General features: G+C 32.6%; 1 protein-coding gene across 1 annotated transcript in view; it reads right to left on the reverse strand.

Moving 5' to 3' along the window:
- The window catches only part of LOC147079571 (uncharacterized), a 50,658-nt gene that overhangs the window by 24,666 nt on the left and 2,191 nt on the right, over positions 1-23,801 (reverse strand). The window contains exon 2 of the mRNA XM_085961030.1: positions 20,793-20,977. Within this exon, the coding sequence (XP_085817156.1) occupies positions 20,793-20,977 (185 nt within the window). The remainder of the gene's footprint in view (positions 1-20,792; positions 20,978-23,801) is intronic.

Raw genomic sequence — 23,801 nt, forward strand, 5'->3', positions numbered from 1 at the left:
TGTAAGTTACATTTTAAAATTAACCTAACATAATTTTCGGTTATAATAGAACATAGGTAGTCATAGTAAGTATACATATTATATAGTACATTTTACCAATAATAGTTATAAGTTAGCGTTACCGACCAAAATAAATATTTAAAAATATATTTTTTCAGTAAAATGTGTTAAAATCCGCTAGGTAGGTACTCATAGTCGTTATATTATGTATTACGCTCCTCCTTAATGGTGGGAGTTAGGTTTTTAGTAAAAACTGTAACTTATTAGGTATATTTATTAATAATCAATACGTATCTAAGAACATTAACAGATATTTTTGAAGTTGTAGTTGTTTTGGCGCGTTTGGGAAATCAGACCAGAGTGTATTTTTGGCGTGTGACATGTAACACATAATTTATTTTTTCACACGAAAAAAAACGCACTCGATTGGATTCTAACCACCGATTGTTCGGTTATCAGCCGAACGCACTACCTTTACGCAACAGTATGATACTGCAATCGTGACGATTATACAGTATAATATTATAGTTTAGATTTATTCCGTTGCCTAGGCAGCGAATTTATTATTGTCGGCCATTTGCAATTCCTTACGACTTACGACAAACGACTAAACGTCAGTTAGTAATATAAGTTAAAGTGTATAGAAATAAACCAACGGCGTTCCAATAAGCAGTCCTTTTTCTTGAGTGTGTAATTTAGATAATTAAGAGCTAGTCAAAGAATCTAGGTTATCACAAGTTTTATTTTTGTTTTGTTAGGTACGGCAAAGAAGTATAACTTCTAACGCGCGTACATAAATACACACACCGATTTTTTTTTTAGTTAAAACTCTTGGTAAAAATGTATTTATGTTTTTTCTAAGTCCATGTCCGATTTTTATTAGTAGGTATATAGTATATATTATATTTAGTTGTAGAAATGCGTGGTTATATCTACATCATTAATATTTTGTTGGTTTGTTGAGAAATAGGTACTTACTTTAATCAATTTCAGATTAAATCACCTTAGAAAAGTAGATAATAATATTCGTTCGGAATTTTAATTACATATAATGTTGTATTAATTTGAAATTAAGAAACCGGTGATGGGTATTATTTATTCTGAAAAGCGTATTTAGCATATAAATTTACTCTCTATCCCCATTACTCAATCACACTAATGTAATTATCTTGGTATATAATGTATAATATCATAAAGTAGGTAAGTATTTTTAACAATTAATGGCTAAAGCCCAAAACCTAAAAAGTAGTAGAGCCGCCACTGTATAGAGCCTAAATAATATATTATGCACATATATTAGTAGGTACTTCAATTATTGAAATAATTGAGAAACAAACTACTATGTAAAATATTCTTAGTCATGCTAATCGTCATAATAGAGGTGCGATCCGAAGATCTTACGCCACCTATAAAAATTGGCACGGCCGCCATTGAATGTGAGAAAGTGGCATCCGTTATTGAACATAATATTATTATGTTATATAATATAGAACGCCTATAATAAATTAGCATCTTTATAAGAATAGGCTATTACAAGCATAATGCCTAGTTTATACCAAAAAACATATATTTGAGCGTAAACAGGTGAGAATTGTATAATAAAAATGTATGAAAATTATTACCTATCCCAGCGCTGTCCAACTGGCGGCCCGCGAGCTGTACAGCAAATTTTTCAACAAACATTGAAGAGAGAATTGCATCATACATTAAAATATGAAAATATTTCATTATACTGCTAGATATTAAAAATACTTTTTCAAAACAAAGTAATATACTGCTTAATTTTTCCAGCTTGAAAAAAACATAAATTTGTTGATGAGAATTAAAATATTGCGTTGCAAATAAATAAATATGATTAATTAGTTTTATTCGACGGTCAACATTTTGCGAAACGTCATCCCTTGTCGCCCCTTTCGATCGAAAGTGGTCCGAGCGTTCCCACCAAAATAAATATTATTGTTTTTATTATTTCTAGTTAGTATGTGTTATTTTTGATTTTTTTTTGTAAAATTTTTTTTTTTTTGAATTGACTGACTTTTCATTTACCTATCCTCTTTGGCCCCGAAATGTTTGCTAAAGAAAAAATGGCCCGCGGCCTAAAAGAAGTTGGACAGCGCTGACCTATAAGAATATTTACAAACATTTTTATGTTCTCATACAGAATAGATACGTTCGTCTTTTTTTGTATTCTCGCACATATTAATATGTTCTTGCTCTAGACCAGGGGTTCACAAACTTTTTCGTCAAAGGGACAATTTTGACATCAAAAATATTAGGCGAGCTCCCTTTCTTTTTTGAATATCTAATATTTTCTGTTTTTAAAAAACATAAGGCAAAAATAAAAATATTTCATTGTGTAAAGTTATATTTTTAACCAAATATACATTATAATTACTCTTATTAATATACTTACTTACTAAAAAATGATATAAATTTTTTTCACCGTGTGATTTATGCAATTATTTATTTGAAACTAAATCCTGCAATCTAGGCTCAAATTTCGTGGTACGAATACGCAAAACAGATGCGTTATGGTTGTCTGTTCGGTAATATTCGATATTATGAAGAACAAAAAATAAAACAGATTTAATGTAAATATCACGGGACACATCATAAAGTCACTCGGGACACACTTTGTGAACCCCTGCTCTAGACTCTAGACTAGGCATAATACCAACCCCAAGAAAATAAGGACATGTGAATTTTTCATTAAGTATCTAAAGATCCACCAGTTTTTGTACTCTATGATAGCTTAGTTCTAAATTCGAACACCGGACGATTTATGATGGTAGATAGATGTGTAATAGTGTTAAATTTGAGCCCAAGAATAATAATTAATAATTTACAAGATATTAGAGCAGGGCTCGAAATGGACCGGAGCGCACCGGAGCGCCGTTCCGGTTCATGAAATCGGTAAAGTTATCGCTCCGTCTCGTGGAAAAAATAATTTGTCCGTCTGAGCTTGATATGCCATGTAGCAAAAAATCTAACATACTTATTTTTATAAAAATACATATAAAATTTAATAACTATGTTAATATCTTCAAAAAAATTTCGAGCGCTCCGGTTCGTAAACTTTTAGATTTCGAGCGGTGTATTAGAGAATATGTCGGAGTTCATGAAAACATTTTATCTCAGTTTCATTTTTTTCTCAAGAAAAACATGAATTATTTATGGTTGATTTTTTAAAAGAAAATGCTGTACTAGTTTTGGGGGGCTAAAGAGACTTCCCGGATGACAATTTGTTGCGTGCAACAATTGTTTCAATTCTATCGAAATGGGTAGCTATGGCGTAGTTAGGTATATCTCCTACGATATACCTGAATCTAGTTTACTTATACACTTACTTGATGAAGAAGGAGGCGAATGGATTTCAGGAGTGCTCTGATTCGCGGCGGGTAATGGGTCCATGGCCACGGGCTGGTTTTCGGATGGCGGCTCTCCTCTGCTGGAACTCGCCTTTGATAACCAATATGTTATATTGGCATGGACATCCGGCGATGCGATACTCTTCATATTGTATACTGCGTGTATCTTATTTTGTAAATTTAACAGCCTTAAATCAATATAAATTTTCACCACAATTTAAATGTTCCGACAGCTCACGATTAAATTATTTAACTTAGGCATACAAACGTATTAATTAAGTAAGTATAATAAAAGCGTCTTGTATTGTAAATGGACACAATTGATTTCAACGTAATAATATATTTTTACAAATAAAACTGTCATTAAACTACTGAACGTTTTAGATAATATACGCCCATATTGTGTATATAAAATACTATATTTAATTTATGAAGATAATAATCAATTTTCCGTATGGATATTTGATTAAACGTTTCCCATGCTTTTAAATAATATATATTTATATATATGTGGTTTTTATTGTCGTCAAAATGTTCCTCTGAGTTCCTCTGAGTGTTGATTGTATCAAATGAGTCTTTTGTTTAACCTGAAATTCAAAACAAAGAAACAATATACAGTCAGTCACAAAACATGTTGCAACTTTTTGTGTCAAAAATCATACTGCTTTGTACATATTATTTTAATATCCATCCAAGAACACTGGAGCAGAATAATAATTAATAATGCTCCCCATTTAGCGCTTTCGTGATTTGTGAATTATTCGCAGGCCATTGATTAATTCATTTGCCCCATTCATTAATTTCAATTCGTTAATTCAACACGTGTATTGTTGTGTAGCTAAGTGCAATCCAATCCAAAACGTTACATGTATTCAATAAAAAATAACAAAACAATGAAAGGCGCAAGAGCAAAGCGATTGAAATTGCAACAAACAAATAGCATTATAGAGTAAACTTTTGTGAATACATCATTGCTTTGGCTTTGGTACTGGAAAATGCAACACCTAAGGTTATAGAATAATATAATATATATATATTGTATTATTAAACATTTATTAGTTAGTAGTAAGTCAAACATTCGCGCAATGAAATAATATCATATTATGTATCACAGATCGCTAGAGTACAAACAATAAAATATGTTTAAGCCAAAGATGTTAAATAAAACCATTTTCTATAGAGATGGGGCCAAAATGTATGAAAATGAAGCCGAAAACGTTGCAAAATATGGGTCTCTAAACAGTCAAAACTGTTTATCTCGCTCTAAAAGTTAGCATATTCAAGAGAAATAGGTACTGTTAAAACATAGCACTTATTGTAACAATTACAACTAGCTTACTGTAAAAATCATAATAGCTTAATACAAGAATATTAAAAACTACCCTCGATAGCCGCCGATAGCAGTCTTGTGTATAGAATAGATGTGCTGGTCTTGTTCCATAATGATTTATAGACTTTATTTCAGAATTTGAGATTTTTTTGATTTCTCGAGAATTATCTAAAATGAGTTGTTAAGGTTTTCGTACCTCCTAAATTAAGATAAATTAAATTTTAATAAGTATAATACTTATTAAGTTAGCTGCAAGTAGGTGGGTAGAAAAGGGAGATAAATCTAATATCACTCATTTTCGGGAGAACTAAAAGAAGATAAATTTTTTGTAGCATTTTGTATGGGAACTCCTATGCTTGTGTGGAATTTCGTAATTCAGAGCCATTGATTCGACTCGTCCTTTTTCTCATATGGGCAATTATGTATAATGGCTCACTTGACATATTCAACTCATTTTAAAATGTATCACCTTTTTCCTTTAGCACACGGTTTTTCTGTCCAAGCGGTTTTCCTGCAAGATGAAAGTTTTCGGTAAAGAATCGAAAAAGTCGAGAACTTTTTTATCTGTCCCTTCCAAAAACTTCCAAATGATATTTGTAAGTATCAAAATATTAATTGTTATTATTAGGTAGGTACTCAATAGATAGTCTATACGACCCAATTTTAGACCCATACGTAAAAGACACCACCCCCGACAGGTAGTAAGAGAGATTCTCCTTCCTAGGACAATAATGAGGAAGAAAAAGTAAAAGTCAATGTAGGTACCTTCATACTATGTCATAAGATCCGGAGACCATATTATCAAAATTCACCGAGTTTTTTATATTATTGGGAAACGATCCATCGATTATACAATATGCAACAATTATTGCAATTGTATAATCAATAATTATGATTGTTTTAGCTCATACTAGTTAGCTGTTGTTACACTGTGCAGTAATAATTACATTTACGCTGTTTATCTTTCTCTACTTACTTAGATAATGGTGACAATTAGTTTCTTATTCTCGTATATTTGGTATTGTTGCAAATATATGACTGCAGGAAGCATTGTTGTCAGTTGTTAAGAGAGCTTGAATAGTTTGCCGTTATTTTTTTTTAAACATTAAGTACATATGTCAAAGTTTCGTTTTACCTTCTAAATTTCTGACAAATAATATTAAAATGTTCTGATAATGGTACATCAGCGGCAAACCAAAGCAATGTTCACAAAACATAATCCTAATCTCCGGATTTAAGCTACCGTAACATCAAAATTCAGTTGCAAAATTTTGAAAAAAAAATCTTTTGTTGAAAATTTGAAAAAAAAAAAATGCAGGACCATCCGCGCAAGCAGACAAGTAAATTAATTTGCAATATTAGTATTTATATAGGAAATCGATATTGTTATATAATAAAATTAATAAGTAGGTACTTAGGTACTATAATTTTTTTAATTTATAAAATCCAAATAAGTATTATATTTTTTCACCAACCAAGCAAATGGTAACTAATTACATATTTCAATTAATTATGTAGTCTAAGTATATTATAAAGTATCTACTCATTAAATTGTTTTTTTTATAAATTAAGAATGAAATAAAATCAAAAGGACATAATAAAATATTCCAATAAATTAGCAAAATTAAATTACATATTAGACTCGTATGACCCGTTAATTAAAAAAAATCAATTGGACTGCGAACTATGAGCCGTAAGATAACGTAAGAAAAATTAAAATCATTATTTTAATTGACGCGTAGGTACTCATGGGGCAAAATGAAAATAATTTAGTGAAACAGAAGTACCTATATAGTTAGTAATAGAAACGAAACAATCACAATCACCCAAACTTTAAGAAAATCATATAAATAAATTGTGACCTCACCGGGAATCGAACCCGACGCCTTAGGCACTAGAGTCTAGAGCGGACTGGTAAAAATATGAGAAATATTTCGATGACCGCCAACGCAAAAAAAAACTATTAGTTAAGTATTAATAATATAGTATTTTGTGTATTAGTTTTTAAATGTTATATTATAAAATATACTGCCGACAACTAATGATAGTTTGATTTTCCTAGAAGATTGTGCACAAAAACTACTAGTTTTAAAGATAAATGTCTACTAGATAATAGAGTAAAATGAAACTAAATGTAAACATAATTAAAATTATTAATTTTGACCTAAATCGATGTTATTTATTTTTACGATACGGCCCTGAACACAGAAGTTATTTAAATGAAAAAAAATCGTTTATTCGCATCTATCCGATATGAGGTAGGTATGTTGTACGTTATTATTTTCTTAGCTTGGTTCATATAGGAATAGGTAAAAGCTATAGGTATGTAGTTGAATTGTAAACACCGACATGGAAACAAAACATGACTACAGAATAAGTCATAAAAACTATTTTACCTGAAATGATTTTTGCAGACTGCAAAAAAAAAACGCAAAATTATACGAGTAGGCAGTAAAAATACCGATTAGGTACTTATTGATTGTTGGTATACCTATCGACAATGATTATACAGGTAGTTTCACGTACCTACGTACATATCTAATATATAATATTTTATATCGATTGACGATTACTATTAACTAATAAAAGTACATTTATGTATATAGGATTTGACGAAACCAATCCTCATTGTTATTAGATCAAGTAGGTACCTATTGTATATCGTGTTTTTAATTTAATTCAATTTAAAGTAATAAATAATTTAATTACCTATTATATTTAAAAACTAACAAACACTATCTACACCTTGTACTCATCAGCAACATCTTCTTGGCTACGTGTTAAAACTGTGAACTAACATGCTCCTCCCATTTTTCCATTATAAGCTAACAAGCTCCTCCCATTTGGTCGACAACAGCGCCTAGAAGCGTAGCCAAGAAGATGTTGCAGAAGAGTAGTACCTATTAGTTCAATAAAAACAAATAAGTATGACTGGCAAAGTTTAGTGTGCAGTATTAATGTCGAATCATAACAGCCTACCTCCACCCTTTGCCACTGGGTAATAAATATATATATAATATAATTATTATTAGGTGAGTAGGTCAATAAGTAAGTATTAAAGATTGACCTACTGTTTATATGTAGGTATAACATTTATCAAACGTACGTATATATTTATAATCGATTGATACATGGCGTCTTCTTCAAATTTAGAATTGGTAGATGCAAATAAATAAATATAATATGTAATAAAATTATTTATTAATTTAAATTGAATTAAATTAAAAAACACGATATACAATAGGTTACAATAAAATTAATTGTACCTACTAATATAAATTTCATTGCGACAAGATTCGACAATTTATAGGCTACGATTGAAACATGTGAATCACTGGGGAGAATATATTGTTATATTAAAAAAATGAGAGGATTCGAATATTTTTAATTAGTTCTGCCGAAACAATGGTAAAACAATTATCTTTCTAATTATGAAAGTTTTTAGGGCGCTTGCAGCGTCGGAGAAAATTTGTTGCGACAAAACATTACGTCGCGCGCGGTACCTACCTACACAGTGAAAACTCATTATTTTTTGATAACCAAATAATTCTCCTGTTTATACGAAGATAATATTAAATAAGTACTACATAATAATTGTATCAACATTATTGCATAATAATAATAAATGATTTATTACCTACCCATTTCAATTTAGAAATATAGACAAATTAACATTTTATATAATATATTATACGTATGTAGGAAATGTTTTAAAAAATATGTGTTCTAGTAGTATATCTTACGTAGGTACATAAAATAATAATTATGTTGTAACTTTTACTCAATTTTAATTTTATCAAGTAAGCTCCTTATTATACCGTTGCGTAGGTATATACCTAATTATATTAATCATACATTTATATTATTTTCATTGATTAAGTAATAATATAACATTATGGTGCAGTCTGGCAAAGTATAGTTGCATACATAATAATGTATACACGGTTAAATAAATGGTTAAATTAAATCAATATTACGGAAGGCTATACATATCCAAATAGCAGTAGCGAAGGGAGTGGAGGTAGGCTGTTAATACAGTAATAAAATCTTTAACATTACCTATGTTTAATCAATAAATTACTTAATATTCATACTATTGACCGAGTGTACATGATGGAATTTGAATTAAAATTCATATGGGATGTATATAATATGATATTATATAAATTAGTGGTGAAGGGTAGAGGTAGGCTGTTAAGATCCGCCATAAAAAGTGAACATTAAACTTTGTTAGTTAGATACTTACATATACTTATGTTTTTATTGAACTAAGACTACAATTTACAGATGGTATTGGTTAGTTTTTAAAAATCAATTAAACCTTGCCTAAACCAAACCATAATAGTTTTTGTATATTTTTGGCGATACGGCAAAATTGTGTATAATTTTTCATTCGTACTTATTGGTTTTCGTTGGATTAAGAATATATGTTGCACATATTATTGGTTCATTTTTTTTTAATTCATTAAGCCCTGCCTAAACCAAAACTATAATAGATAAAAAATATTATTATATCTATAAAATATTCAAAGTTATGTATGATTTAATTGCATAATTTTAGATAGATATTATTTTATAGATAGACGAGTGTTTTTTTGACTATTATCTATTATGGCATGGTTTTCGCAGGGTTTAATTGAATTTTAAAAACTAAATAACACCATCTATAAATTGTAGTCTTATTTCAATGAAAACAAATACGTATGACTGACAAAGTTTAGTGTGCACCATTTATGGCGGATCTTAACAGCCTACCTCCGCCCTCCGCCCTTCGCCACTGCAAAATAGCTAAGTATGTACATTAACAATGCGTATAAATATACAGTTTTTAATTAATATTATAATAGTTCAGTTTAATATTGACGTTGACTAGAATCATTGAAAAATAATTAGTCGGTAAATAGTTAAGCAACTTATGTAGAATATAATACAGATACATAGGTATAATATAGATACCAAAACATTTTAAACTACTGACAAGTCTGTCAGAAGTTTTGTATTAATACAATTTAAGCCTCATCATGGAGGAAAGTAGGTACATTACGAAATATGAATATTAAAAATGTTCTGCGATTTCCACATTACATAATGGAACGTGAAATGAAATCGAAACGTTGCAAAATGAGATTCGTTTAAATAAAACATCGGAAAACTTATTATAATAATACATGAATGGAGATATACTGTTTAAATCTAAATAAGTAGGTACAATTAGCAAATTTAATGTGTGCCTAATAAAGTATTTAATATAAGTACATATTATATATTTGATAATTACCAGGATTTGTTACGGATTCCATTAGGGTACTATGTGCCGATTTAACAGTTCATAATATACAACACACACAATACATGCAATGAAAATTCTCAATTAAAAAGTATATTGTATCGAACACATACAATAATCATAACAAGATACACTAATCTTCAATTAAAAAACATCACACCCCGATTTATAAATTAAACTGTTCTGGTGTTTCATTTACACTTCCGGAAAACTTGTGCCGTGAAAACTTTGTAAAGTTTAGTTCGGTGTGGTTACGTTGCAGGAATTTCCCTTGCTCACCGGTGGACTGGCAAAATAACACTCGCATCCCGCTGACAAGTCGAGCTATAATAATAATTCCACCCCGTTTGAGACCGCAGCTTACGTACAGGGGCGTATTAACGAATTTGATGATGTGATGTACCCGACGTCATTAAGTATTTTGACATATTATTATTATTTAGTTTGAGGGATACTAAATCATTCAATTAGATATAGGCACCAACCTATTTTTTTTTTTAAATTATCCGTCTATACTGTCATGTACTAAAGTCCATGTACCTAACAAAATAATTATCGTAGCTCTGTGGTAGACATCATTAGTTCTCATGTGCGGCCACCTGAGGATTTTACTGCGACCACGAACATCATTTTCAGTATCTAATTTAATTAACTGGGCTAACGTTAAATATGCGTTATTGGAAATAAGTCATGACCAAGTACTTAAAAACCATTTTAATAATACCACAGTTGAAATAATTTGGTCGAAGTTATACGTTGACGAAGAATCAAGTCAATTCAAAGAATTGGCAACAATTGCTTTATTAATATTGTCGATTTTTCCTTCTACTGTATACGGTGAAAGATCATTCGGCATAATGCACTTCATAAAAAATAAATATCGAAGCCAGTTGACAGATGTAAACTTTGAAGCAGCCATGCGGCTCGCATTGGAAAAAGAGATTGAGGAATTTCCATTTGCATTATTTTTAAATAAATAGATATGAACTAAAATAGATCCATTTTTAATACTTTAATAAAATTTAGCTTTAATTTTTTTTTTAATCACAACAAAAGTGAAATTTGGTACGGCCACCAGACATTTCCATAGAACTGTCCATGTCAATAATTGTGCGGCCACAGTTAAATTTCACGATAGAACCACCGATCTACATGCTATGCAGCTACGCCATCGCAGGACATAATATATGTGATATTTCATGATGCTGTGTATCGTACGACTAACCTATTTGTTGGCAACATACAAATTAATATATATATTATTTGTATTAAATTAATTTCTAATTGCATAAGAACTTGCTTTCTCTGCGATAATTAACTATTATATTGTTTTATATTTATTTTGTTGTCATCGGTAATAAAGTTTTTTTTTATCTATTTTATATATAGATACTTATCTATAATATAATATATATTTACTTAACTCTACAATCCTTTGTGGATCTTGGCCGCCTCACTAAGAGGTTTCTTAACAGATTTTTGTTTTACGAAAATGAATGTTTGTCATTTGCTCAACCTATTAGATCCATACTCTGGGTCCAAACACACATTGAAAAACAACATGTGAATTTATTCCAGACCAGGGATTCGAACCCGGGGCAGACGACATTATAAGTCACGTAGTTTCTCGGCCATCGTGGTATAGGTATTTACTTTCCGTAATTTTGTTAATTTTTTTAGGATCCCTCCGCGCACTCTCACCATCGATTAGCTTCCTTGAGATTTGAATTTTTTCAATATGTTCCAAACAGCCTATCTATGCACAAAGTCACAATGTGCAGTTTTGAAATCCACAAAGAGACTGTGAACATCTTAGTTGTATTCCCAATTATTTCCAGTATCTGTCGCAGCATGAAAATTTGATCAGTGATCCACACGGATAGTACCTACCCACAGTGACGTCCCGTGGGGGTAGGCAGATTGAGCGTCGCTTGGGGGCGGCAGTTACTCCAAGGGCGGCAAATCGAGGAGAATCATTTGGAATATATAGAAATAGCTACCTAAACTGAGTACTTAATAACGAAAATATAAATATCTTTCCTTTAAATAAATCAGCTCAATGGTTGGAAACAAAATACATTAATTAACATAAAACGTTTAACAGGGCTGTATTTTTTTGTCGGGTTCGCGATGTCTAGTTTACTTCCGTTGCCCTTCGACGTCCTTGGTGACCAGAAACGACACGAAAACGGATGATAAAAAGTATTGTAAACAAAAATGGGGTGCCATTATGGCACTGCACAGGGGCGGCATTTTGTCTAGGGACGTTACTGCCTACCCAGGAATGAGGGTACTATAATATAATACATATATACAATTATTAGTAGAAGAGATATACCACAGTAGTTCGCGCAATTATATCTGAATGCTTTCTTGAAGATTGATGAAACCAGTGACTCTTTCCATCCATCTGGTATCATATCAGTGCTTGAAAGGGACCGGAACGCACCGGATCGTAGCTTAAATTTGTTACAAAGCTTTTGGGCGATTTTAGTGTAACATAAATTCTGATTAATCAGAATCTTGTACTATTCAATAGCATTTGGGTATTCAATAGATTTGTTTTCCGACATCTTCAATGTCTGTGAACTAAATGGCGGCTAAGCGATAGATTAAAGAAGGAAAAATAATAATACCATTTTTGACAGGATATTTAATAAAAAACACGTTTTTTTCGCCTGCTGCGCTGAAAAGCGTAACCTGCCCATATACACAAAGGACAGCCTCACCTCCACGATTGAATAGTTCTGTGGGAAAATAGTCAATGCCTGGTGCTTTGTAATTTTTATAAACTCCTACCTTGCGAAGCGGTGGGATCATGGCCCCCACAAGGGGGCGCTGACAGGGTTATAGATTGGGGGCGGCGTGGTGGGTCGACTTGATAAGTGAGATTACCCTTTTAAAATATGTATTTGTATGATACAAATTTTGATTATTGTCTGTAATGCTAATAATTAAAAAGTGCAAAAAATCGCTAAAAATACACTGAATACCCTTAATTTTACCTGGAACGCCATTTGTAGAACGCTTCAGTAGAGCGTCACATTGCATTTAATCCTAGCAATAGGTAGGGGGACCCACTTCAGTATGTGGGGACCATGGATGAGATGATCGGTTCAGCTGTAGTGACGATTGTAGTTTCCAGAGGTTCATCTGGTAGTAACCGTAGTAAATTTTAAAATGGAACTTCCATAAATTTACCGCCAGTTTTTTATCATCCACAATCTTCCTCTGCTGGTCCTTAATTTGTGACGTTCTGGGCTTAAATCCTCTTTTCATCAAATCAATTATACCTAGGTACCTACAATGAGATAAGGATGCATACAGACTCGTATTCATGTCTTTGACTTAGTTCGATGCAAGAATGTATCCTGTAAATCTACATAATATCGAACAGTCTACTACACTTTACCCAATATTCCCAGAGTTATGATGCGTTGAATCGATTCATATCATATACCTATGTCTTTTCATGTGATTATAATTAAAATAAACCGTAACAAACACTAAATAACACGAGCGACGAAATAAAACGCCAAATAACACAAACATAAAACTCTCCTGCGCCAGATATTAACATAGATACTATGGATCAGAATGCTGGGCACTCAGCAAACAGCTGGTTAAGAGAAATATGAATGTTTTTGAGAGGAGAGCTTTGAGAAGAATCTTTGAGCTTTAAGAACATTATTTGGGAAACGCTACTGTAGAGCGCCACACTGCCTTTCAGTGGCGAAGGGTAGAGGTAGGCTGTTAAGATCCGACATAAATAGTGCACATTAAAAGTTGTTAGTTACACGTATTTGTTTTCATCGAATTAAGACTACAATTTACAGATGGTGTTGGTTAGTTATTAAAATTCAATAAAACGCTGCGAAAATCAAGCCATAATAAATAATAGTAAAAAAAATACTCGTGTTTCTATAAAATACCTACTTAAATAAAATTATGCAATTAAATCATACTTAATAATCATGACATAGAATATAGATAACAACCAACAACATGTATAATACGTATTTCTAATTCAACGAAAACAAATAAGTATGAATGAAAAAGTGTACACAATTTTATCGGATCGCCCAAAATATACCAAAACTATTATGGTTTGCTTAGGCAGGGTTAAATTGATTTTTAAAAACTGACCAACTCCATTTGTAAATTATAGTCTTAGTTCAATAAAAAAAACAAATACGTGTAACTAACAACGTTTAATGTGCACTATTTATGTCGGATCTTAACAGCCTACCTCTACCCTTCGCCACGGCTGCCTTTAACCTTAGCTTAGGTAGATGGGCCCACCAAAGAATGAATTAATTTGAATTATGGAGTTGTCGAGTATCGATACACAATTAAAAATAATTTTAAATATTTAATAACATAGCGCCGCATTTGACTTTTTTTACTATGAGAGATAATAATTTGTGATGTGTGTTCATATATCACTTATCTGTTCGACTAGCCACACCTAGTTTTCAGAACGTTCATAACGACGATTACGAGCGTCTGACACGGCTAAAGAGAGTATCAATACAGTGCTCCAGCTTTCAAAAGTTCTGCATTTCTAGGTGCACGTTGACCGACTGAAAACAATTAAATGCCTCCTACGTGTTTTCGTTACGAGGTATCTACCTACTTTTGGAAGGTTATACGAATGTTTAGATTTTGCTAATATAAATGACCTAGTTGTGTCATTAAAGCTACGCAATCACTCGGACGAATGGTTGAATGCCCGTTCCTGAAGCTTACGTGTGTTTGGTTCCAGGTAACGGAATTAGGTCTCCCATTCCATTTATTGTTTATACCTATACATCGTTTAAGAACTCCCTTCGTGATGCGTCCAAAATCTAAAAATCTTCACGTACAGTCAATGTAAAAAATTAATCATAGTACCTAGTATTGGTTACATAGTAACTGTATTGCAAGATTTGTACTGGACAAATAACCACCGGACAAACAAGAATACGAGCTAATAAAACTTTGTAATAATAACATACTTTTACAAATTACATATTCTTTATAAAACCAAACTTCTGAAAATTAAATACCTACATAAGTAATATATATATTTTTGAGTTACTTTGTAACATACTTGCGTACACAGGAAACCGTAAAACACAATAAGTAGTTACATAATAAAAAAAAAAAAAAGAAACGATATGAAAAATATTCGTTCCTTCTGATGAAGTGGTATAGGTACCGCATAATATTGTGCATGTTGTGGAATAGCAAAACCTATCCATTGACATTCATAACTTCGAAGACTATACGCCATAAGTGATGTAATTGTGCTGTATAGAACAGTGGCGAGGGGTGGATGTAGGCTGTTATGATTCGACATAAATAGTAGGTACATACAAAACTTTGTCAGTCATACTTATATGTTTTCGTTGAACTAAGAATACAATTTTCAGATGGTGCTGGTTAGTTTTTCAAATTCGATTAAGGTTATACTTCAGCTGCGGCACGGTCTAAATCGATCGTGACTACGCGACGCGAAGATTGTGCAAATGATGCGTGCAGAACAATACATAATTTGTCATAAAAGGTCAAAATGCGTCCATTTAATGTTTATTGTTCTATTAATAATAATAGTAATAATAAATTCATTGACATGTTTTCTTTTTCAAGTAAATGGATAACGTTTTTTAGTCATCTTTACATGATTTAAGAATTAATTCCCCCGTCGCCATCACAAAACAAATTGACGTGTTCACATCTCGATTTTCGCTCTCCGATTGCCAGTCAGTCCGAAATTTCGTCGCATCTATAGAAACATTATTTGCCGTTTCACTGAAGTACCGTCTTAAGTACTGCTAAACTAAACCATAATAGTTTAGGTATGCTATGGGCGATCCGACAAAAATAGTGCATACTTTTTCAGTCATACTAATTTGTTGACGTTGAATTAATGATACATAATATTATAGATGGTGTCATTTACTTTTTTAAAACTCATTAAGCCATCGTCACGCCAAACTGTCATAGATAAAAAATATTTTTCTACCTACCTATTAAATATATAAAATTATGTATGGTTTAATAGTATAGTTTTAGATATTTTATAGAAAAACGAATATTTTTTTACTATTATCTACTATGGCTTGGATTAGGCAGAGTTTGGCTAAACTTTAAAAACTAACAAACACTATCTAGGTAACTACACGTTGTAGTCTTATGAAAACAAATACGTTTGAATGACAAAGTTTAGTGTGCCCTATTTATGTCGGATTTTACCAGCCTACCCCCACCCTACGAATGAAAAAGTGTGCAGAATTTTGTCGAATCGCCCATAACATACCAAAACTATTGTGGTTTGGTCTAGGCATGGTTTAATTGATTTTTAAAAACTAACAAACACCATCTGTAATGTAGTCTTAGTTAAATAAAAGCAAATATGAATGACTGACAAAGTTTAATGTGCACTATTTATGTCGGACCTTAACAGCCTACCTCCACCCTTCGCCACTGTTACTATCGCAGAACGTCACTGATTTTAACATTGTTGAATGATAGTTTTGTGATAACTAAATTGATATTATTAAAAAAAAAAATGACCAATTCATCTCAATATATTTTTCACATGACGGATATTTTGGTCGCTATATTGGATATCTCAACCTGTGTTCTTCCAAAAAACATTTTTTTAATTCAGCATCCACAAAAACATTTTTGGAAACATGTCCGCCATTTTGTTAGGGTGATAAATAAAATAAATTTCAGGTGACTAAATGGAGCTTGTTAGTTTATAATGGAATTGCGGTTAAAAATGGGAGGAACTTGTTAGTTCACAGTTTTAACACGTAGCCAAGAAGATGTTGTTCGAGTATAGCATTACATATTGTGTTGTCGATTATTGTTAATCTGTTATTTAGTTTTCTTAAGTACTTATATGACGTAATGTTATCATTTCATACTTACAAAAATCTTAATTTTTTTCAGTTTTGGGGGGTCGTACATTTTTATAAATAATATGTTTCTTAGGTAAGGTTAATCCGCATAACTTTATTCTATTAATGGTAATCGGACACGTAGTTGGTCGTAAGTGTATATAAAGTAGGTACCGTACGTAAGCGGCGCATTTTTCATTACCGCCCCGGCGCTAAAATACGTTGTTATGCCCCCTGTAGGTAAATAATGTATGTGGTTGATAAATTAATTCTACCTACTTTGTAATAAGGGTAGATATTGCATATTCAAGTTCATGTCGTCAACCTATTCTGCTAACGTGTTTTTACTAATGCTTAGATTGCATGGCCCCCACAAAGGGGGGTCTGACAGGGCTCTAGCCTGCGGGCCCGGGCTCAGGAGGGCCTGGCGTGGCGGGTCGACCAAATGCGTGAAATAACATCACAAATTTGTTCTAATAGTAAAAAACAATTTTGCTTAAGGGCGGACGTGCTCAGCGTTGGTCAAAATGGGGCTTTTATTGTATATTCAAAGCGTGATCCTGGACATTTCTTTAACGTTGTAGATAATCTTTATATATATTTTTGAAGCCTTATTATCCTTTATATTTATTTTAAACATTTGATGACTGCATAAAGTATTTTTATTACATAAAATAGTATTCTTTTAAACCTCTCGCTCTACTGTTTTAGAATATAGTCATATTTCAGTAAATACGTGTGCAGTGGTTTTAAGATTTTTTACGTTTATTAATTTTTAAACGCATTTACAAAACCATTAGTATAATTTATGTCGACATTATTATAGTGAAATATTTACGAAAAAAAAATATATTGATAATTTCTGTGATCCCAAATTTGACAAGAATTAGGCATTTTATTATTCAAAAAATGGGCAAGATTAACACATTTGAAGATAATTCTAAAGATACTAATTATAAGCTATGTTTTTGACCATTCAAGTGTGATAAATATCCTACGAATAATGATTGATTTATAATAGTTATTGACCTAAGAATAAGGTAGTGTTTTTTTGAAATACGCCATTTCTTTTGGCATTCCCCAGTGGTTAAGCTACAACATACGGCTGTAGCTATAAATTGACAAACTATAATTGAAGTAGGGAGTAAAATTATGTTAACGCGCGTATTTGAACATGTACCGTTTAAAAAAAACAAAAAAAAATCGGTTATATACATGTTCAAACACGCGCGTTAACATCATTTTACTCCCTACTTCAATTATAGTTTGTCAATTTATATCTACGGCCGTATATTGTAGCTAAACCACTGGGAAATGCCAAAAGAAATGGCGTATTTCAAAAAAACACTACCTTATTCTTAGGTCAATAATTATTATAAAGCAATCATTATTCGTAGGATATTTATTACACTTCAATGGTCAAAGACATAGCTTATAATTCCTAACTTTAGAATTATCTTCAAATGTGTTTATCTTGCCCATTTTTTGAATAATAAAATGCCTAATTCTTGTAAAATTTGGGATCACAGAGATTATCAATATAATTTTTTATCGTAAATATTTCACTATAATAATGTCGACATAAATTATACTAATGGTTTTATAAATGAGTTTAAAAATGAATAAATGTAAAAAATTTTAACACCACTGCACATGTATGTACTGAAATATGACTATATTCTAAAACATTAGAGCGAGAGGTTTAAAAGAATACTATTTTATGTAATAAAAATACTTTATGCAGTCATCAAATGTTTAAAATAAATATAAAGGATAATAAGGCTTCAAAAATATATAAAAAGATTGTCTACAACGTTTAAGGAATGTCCAGGATCATGCTTTGAAAAATACAATAAAAGCTCCATTTTGAACTACGCTGAGCATGTCCCCCCTTAAAGATATTAACATTTTAAAATATGTAGTTGTGCGATGCAATTGTTGAGTGTGTGTGTGTCGATTACTCGATAACTCCATGTAGGTACCTATTAAAAAGCGTCACACTGCCTTTAACCTCAGCGATAAGTAGGGGGGGGGGGCACCAAAGATTATGGCCTGGGAGCCCGCTGTAGGATGTGGGGACCATGTTAGATTGTCTATGTAATATATAGTATAAGTGAATCCTACCAACATTGCTTTTAATTGTTTCGAGTTGGAAAGCTAAAAGGTCGTGCAAATTTTCAGTCTTACAGAAGAGCAAAATGTAGTGACGTCCCGTGGGGGTAGGCAGATTGAGCGTCGCTTGGAGGTGGCAGTTACTCGAAGGGCGGCAAATCGAGGAAAATGATTTGGAATACATAGAAATAGCTACCTAAACTTAGTAATAGCGAAAATATATTTTCATTAAAAATTCAGCTCACTAGTTTTCTCGGGTTCGCGATATATAGTTTACTTCTGTTGCTCGTCGACGTCCTTGGTGACCAGAAACGACACGTGCAGATTTGCGAATAATTAGTCTGATATTTTGTTAGTAATATATCCATACAACACATTTCTTAGATATTGGACTCATGAAAGGATGATAAAAATACTGTAAGTATAAAAAAATGAGGCGGCATTTTGGCGCTGCCTAGGGGCGGCATTTTATCTAGGGACGTCACTGGCAAAATGCAATAATATTTTTATTGGTTTCGCGTATATACTTATCTACATTTTACAAACACCCTATCAACGCAAAAAAAACTTTTTTACTGAATAACACTATCTCAATCTGCGCATCTATTCTGTACACAAGACTGCTTTCGGCCGCTATCTAGGGTAGGAAAGTATCCAAGTATTAGCAGTTATTGTAACAATTACAATAAATTAGTTGTAGGTACTTTTATTGTTACAATAAGTGCTATGTTTTAACAGCACCTTTCTTGGATGTGATAAATTTTAGAATGAGTTAGACCGTTTTGACAGTTCAGATGGCTAACTTATTGTAATTGTTACAATAAGTCTTAATATTTCGATACTTTCCTACCCTAGTTAGCATCCGTAAAGGCCGAAAGCAGTCTTGTGTATAGAATAGATGCGATGATATGGTTTCTGGAACCATTACAATGAAATGCTAAAAAAATACCCCCACAAGTAAAGGGCCGCGCCAAGGGTGGTAACCGTACGGGTGCCAGGCGAAGATTACTGCCCCCCCCCCCAAAGGAAATAAAACTATTTAGTGGAAATATTAAAGAATTAATATAATGTTTTCATCAAAATACTCACAATATAACAAAAAATCTGCAAAATTTTAACATTCTAAATTAGGTATAGCGTGTAAGTTTTAAAATAATTAAATCGAGCACAATTTATTTGAAAAATATCCAATGAGGTAAACAATAATTGCGCCCCAGGCGACTATTTTTACTATTCGTAACAAACTTATGAGACAAATTTTTTTTCTTCAAATGTAGTATCTTTATGGCTTAGTAAATTGTATGGCTGTATGTTTGCAGAAACACTTTATTTATTATCTTATAACAGTGACATCCTATTGAGACTTTGAAAGAATGTTTATCGGTGGTTCCGCACACAACTGTGGTGAATTAGTTCCAGAAAGGAAATATTAAACGCTTAAATAAGAATAAACTTATGTAATATTTGTATATTTAACATTTCTATTTTCCACCCTATAGTAAGCGCCGCCTTTTGGAAGGTTTTGGAAGGGTTGTCCAAGAATTAAAGTCCTTTATTATTTATATCACGAAAATTTTATTTTTGTAAAAAAAAACATACGAAATTTGAGGTACATATTCTCAATATTTTTCAACGTATTGTACGACAACATCTTCTCAGGTACGTGAAGGAAGGCGCTGTTGTCGACTAAATGGGAGGTGCCTGTTAGTTTATTATGGAAGTGCGGTTAAAAATGGGAGGAGCATGTTAGTTCACAGTTTTAACACGAAGCCAAGAAGATGTTGTCATAGAGTAGTCCACGTTACGATCGATGTACTTGGTGAGCCGTGGCACTAGGTCCTTGATTCCCTTGTAGTAGAACTCCGCCGTCGCCGTCCTCAAAAATGTTCTCACCTCTTCCTCCACGTCCTCGTCGGTCTCGAAACATTTTCCGGCCAAGTGTAGCTTCAGGTGAAGAAAAAAATGAAAATAACTCGGCGCCAGGCCGGGGCTATAAGCAGGATGACGGAGGACATCCCATTTGAATGAGTCTAAAAGGTTCAAAAACACCTCACACGACTTTGTTTGTGAGCTTCCGTCAGCATTTTGGGCACCCAACGAGCACACTTTTGCATCCCTCAAATTCCCCTCAAAATCATTTGTATGGTAGACTTACTGACGTCTGGGATCAAAATTTCGAGCTCACGAATTGTCAGACGGCGATTCCTCTCCCCTCCTCATCATGAACAATCGTTCTACAGCTCGAAAACTCAGTACACCACTTCCTGACATTCCGCTGGTTCATTACATTACCATAATTGGATGTGAGACGATGATGGATTCCAACAGGGTGGACTCCTTCCTGGGCGAGAAACTGAATGATTGAACGCACCTCGCAGGCGGCGGGATTCGTCAGCGAAAGCGTCCATCTCAAACGGACGCAAAGGTAATACTGAAGCACCTACCGACCCGGCTCACCACTCGTTCTGGAGAGGGAAGTCTACGCTATACGCCAGTGCTGCCATTTTTTGAGAAATAATATCCGCGTCGCCAAAAATTAATAAAGGTCTTTAATCCTTGGACAACCCTCGTAGATAGCGTAAATCCATAAAATTCTGTTTTTGTAACTGAATAAAATATATTTTGATTACAATTTATTTATAATTCTTATATAAATGCTCTACAGTAGCGTTTTCCAAATGGCGTACGCGGAAAAAATTATGTGTATATTTAGTGTGTTTTTGTATACTTACTTTGATACATCCATTTCAATTATGGAGTTGTCGAATATCAATACACAAACAAAAATTTTATCATATAACCACATCATTTAAAATAATAACATTATTGAAGTAAACTACAGCCTACACTACTTTTTTTTACTATTAAAGCAAATTCGTTGTGTGTGTTTATCTCACTTATCTGGTCAACCCGCCTCGCCGAGCCCCCCCTAAACCCGGGCCCCCAGGCTTGATCTCTGTCAGCCCCTCCTTGTGGGGGCCATGACCTACTACACGACGGGTCTAGGACGATTTGGCACAGGACAACTGTACGCCACGGAATTCGAAAATAAATAGACGTTAAGTACTTATAGGTACTTAAAAAAAATATTCAGTATTATTATTTATATTTCAATGATTATATTATGATTTAATAGTTGGTGAGAATGTAAATATGCAGAAGAAAACAATGATTTAATCGTGCATATGTTTAAGTTCCAGCGAAAAAAGAGTTTTTTATTTTATATAAAGCCTTAGGCATGGTACTCGTAATTCTCAATCCGCGATAAAGAATAGTAAAATGAATTCAAACTACTAGGTGGTAGATAGAAAATGATTAAAATACCTCGTCTACACGTGTCTACGACAGTGCGGCGTCCAATTGACTGGAGGCCAGTCGTCCCATTCCCTACACGACTTACTGTTTCCTTTCCCTAGATTTTGGAAAAAATTTAGATTTTAAGCCTACCTGAATTTTAACGTCACACATATTATAATATCAGGTGTGAAATAATTGTATGCCTAACGCCAAGTTTTCAGGTTTCACTTTATATCCAAATATAACAATAACAGTGCATAATATTTTAATTTTCGCCATCCGATTGGACTAGAATCTGCCCCTCTTTCTGCCAGGGGCGGCGCTTCCCATTCATTTCGTTCACTTCGGGCGGATTTCTGTCTTTTGTGTGGAGATAACGGAGCCCCCTCGAGCACATATTATTATCTATTTTTTCAATCTGATGACTTTAGAAATCATAAATCACTATAAGGGGGGACCCATCAGCGTCCGCGTGTCATACAAAGCAGTGATTATCCATTATTAGGGCATACGATTTTACCAGTGACGTACGTACCCATAATATTTTAAAGGTTAGTTCTGAAAAAAATAATGATTTACTGGCTTACTTTTTGTAACTTTTAATAAATAATTTAGATCCCTTGATCGTTTCTCATAAAACTTAAAAGTAAATAATAAATAAATGATTTATTAGGAAATGAATGGGAAAGATTGTAATTATTTCACTGTCGTATACGGTTTACTTGGTAGAACTCCAGTATATAGATTTGAAATAAAATTATTAATGTTAATTCTACTTTAACTGGATCATTTACGTTGACAGATGTTGTTTTGAGATATAAACACATCTTTGGAACGGTCGGTACGTATGTACCTACTTATCTTCAAAGTAGATATATATGTACCTACATACACAGGCGCGTTCACAGATGAATGGTATGGGGGGGCTAATTTCGAAAAAAATATCTTTAATAAGTAATTTATTCTACTGTTTTTATGATGGCGAACAAAATCTAACAGGTGTCACTGACTTATTTATATTATTATATCACCGTATTTACTCTGCCTATTACTTAGGTATAGCTTATAGCATAGGGTAAGGTTGCTATGATTGGGCCACTTAACTTTGTGATGGTGTAACTCATCAAGTATTATTGATAAAATAAAACAAACAGTTCATTTCAATGTATCATTTACTCAATTACTTATAGCCTTAGCATCAGTCCAATAAAATTACCCGTTTTCTTGATTTAACAAGAAAACCAAATTTTTGTTTGTTTCCTTCTTTGGACCTCATTTTCCTTGATTGGACCATTAAGTTCCCATCATTAGACTTTGGAAAAAATAACAATTTGCACGCGTGGTCCAATCAAGGTGATTTATAATAATAACATTTTATAAACAAGAAACAACATTATTCCAATAATAGTATACTACTTATAGTATAATAGCATCATAATCTTTGTGGATCCAGGCTTCCTGAATACTGGACAGATTTTGCAAAACTATTCTTCAATATCCTTATTGGATTTTTCATT

The sequence above is a fragment of the Rhyacophila brunnea genome, unplaced genomic scaffold (genome assembly GCF_057557595.1).
Source record: "Rhyacophila brunnea isolate RB1 unplaced genomic scaffold, BYU_Rbru_1.0 scaffold_1, whole genome shotgun sequence".
NCBI classification, from domain to species: Eukaryota; Metazoa; Arthropoda; class Insecta; order Trichoptera; family Rhyacophilidae; genus Rhyacophila; species Rhyacophila brunnea.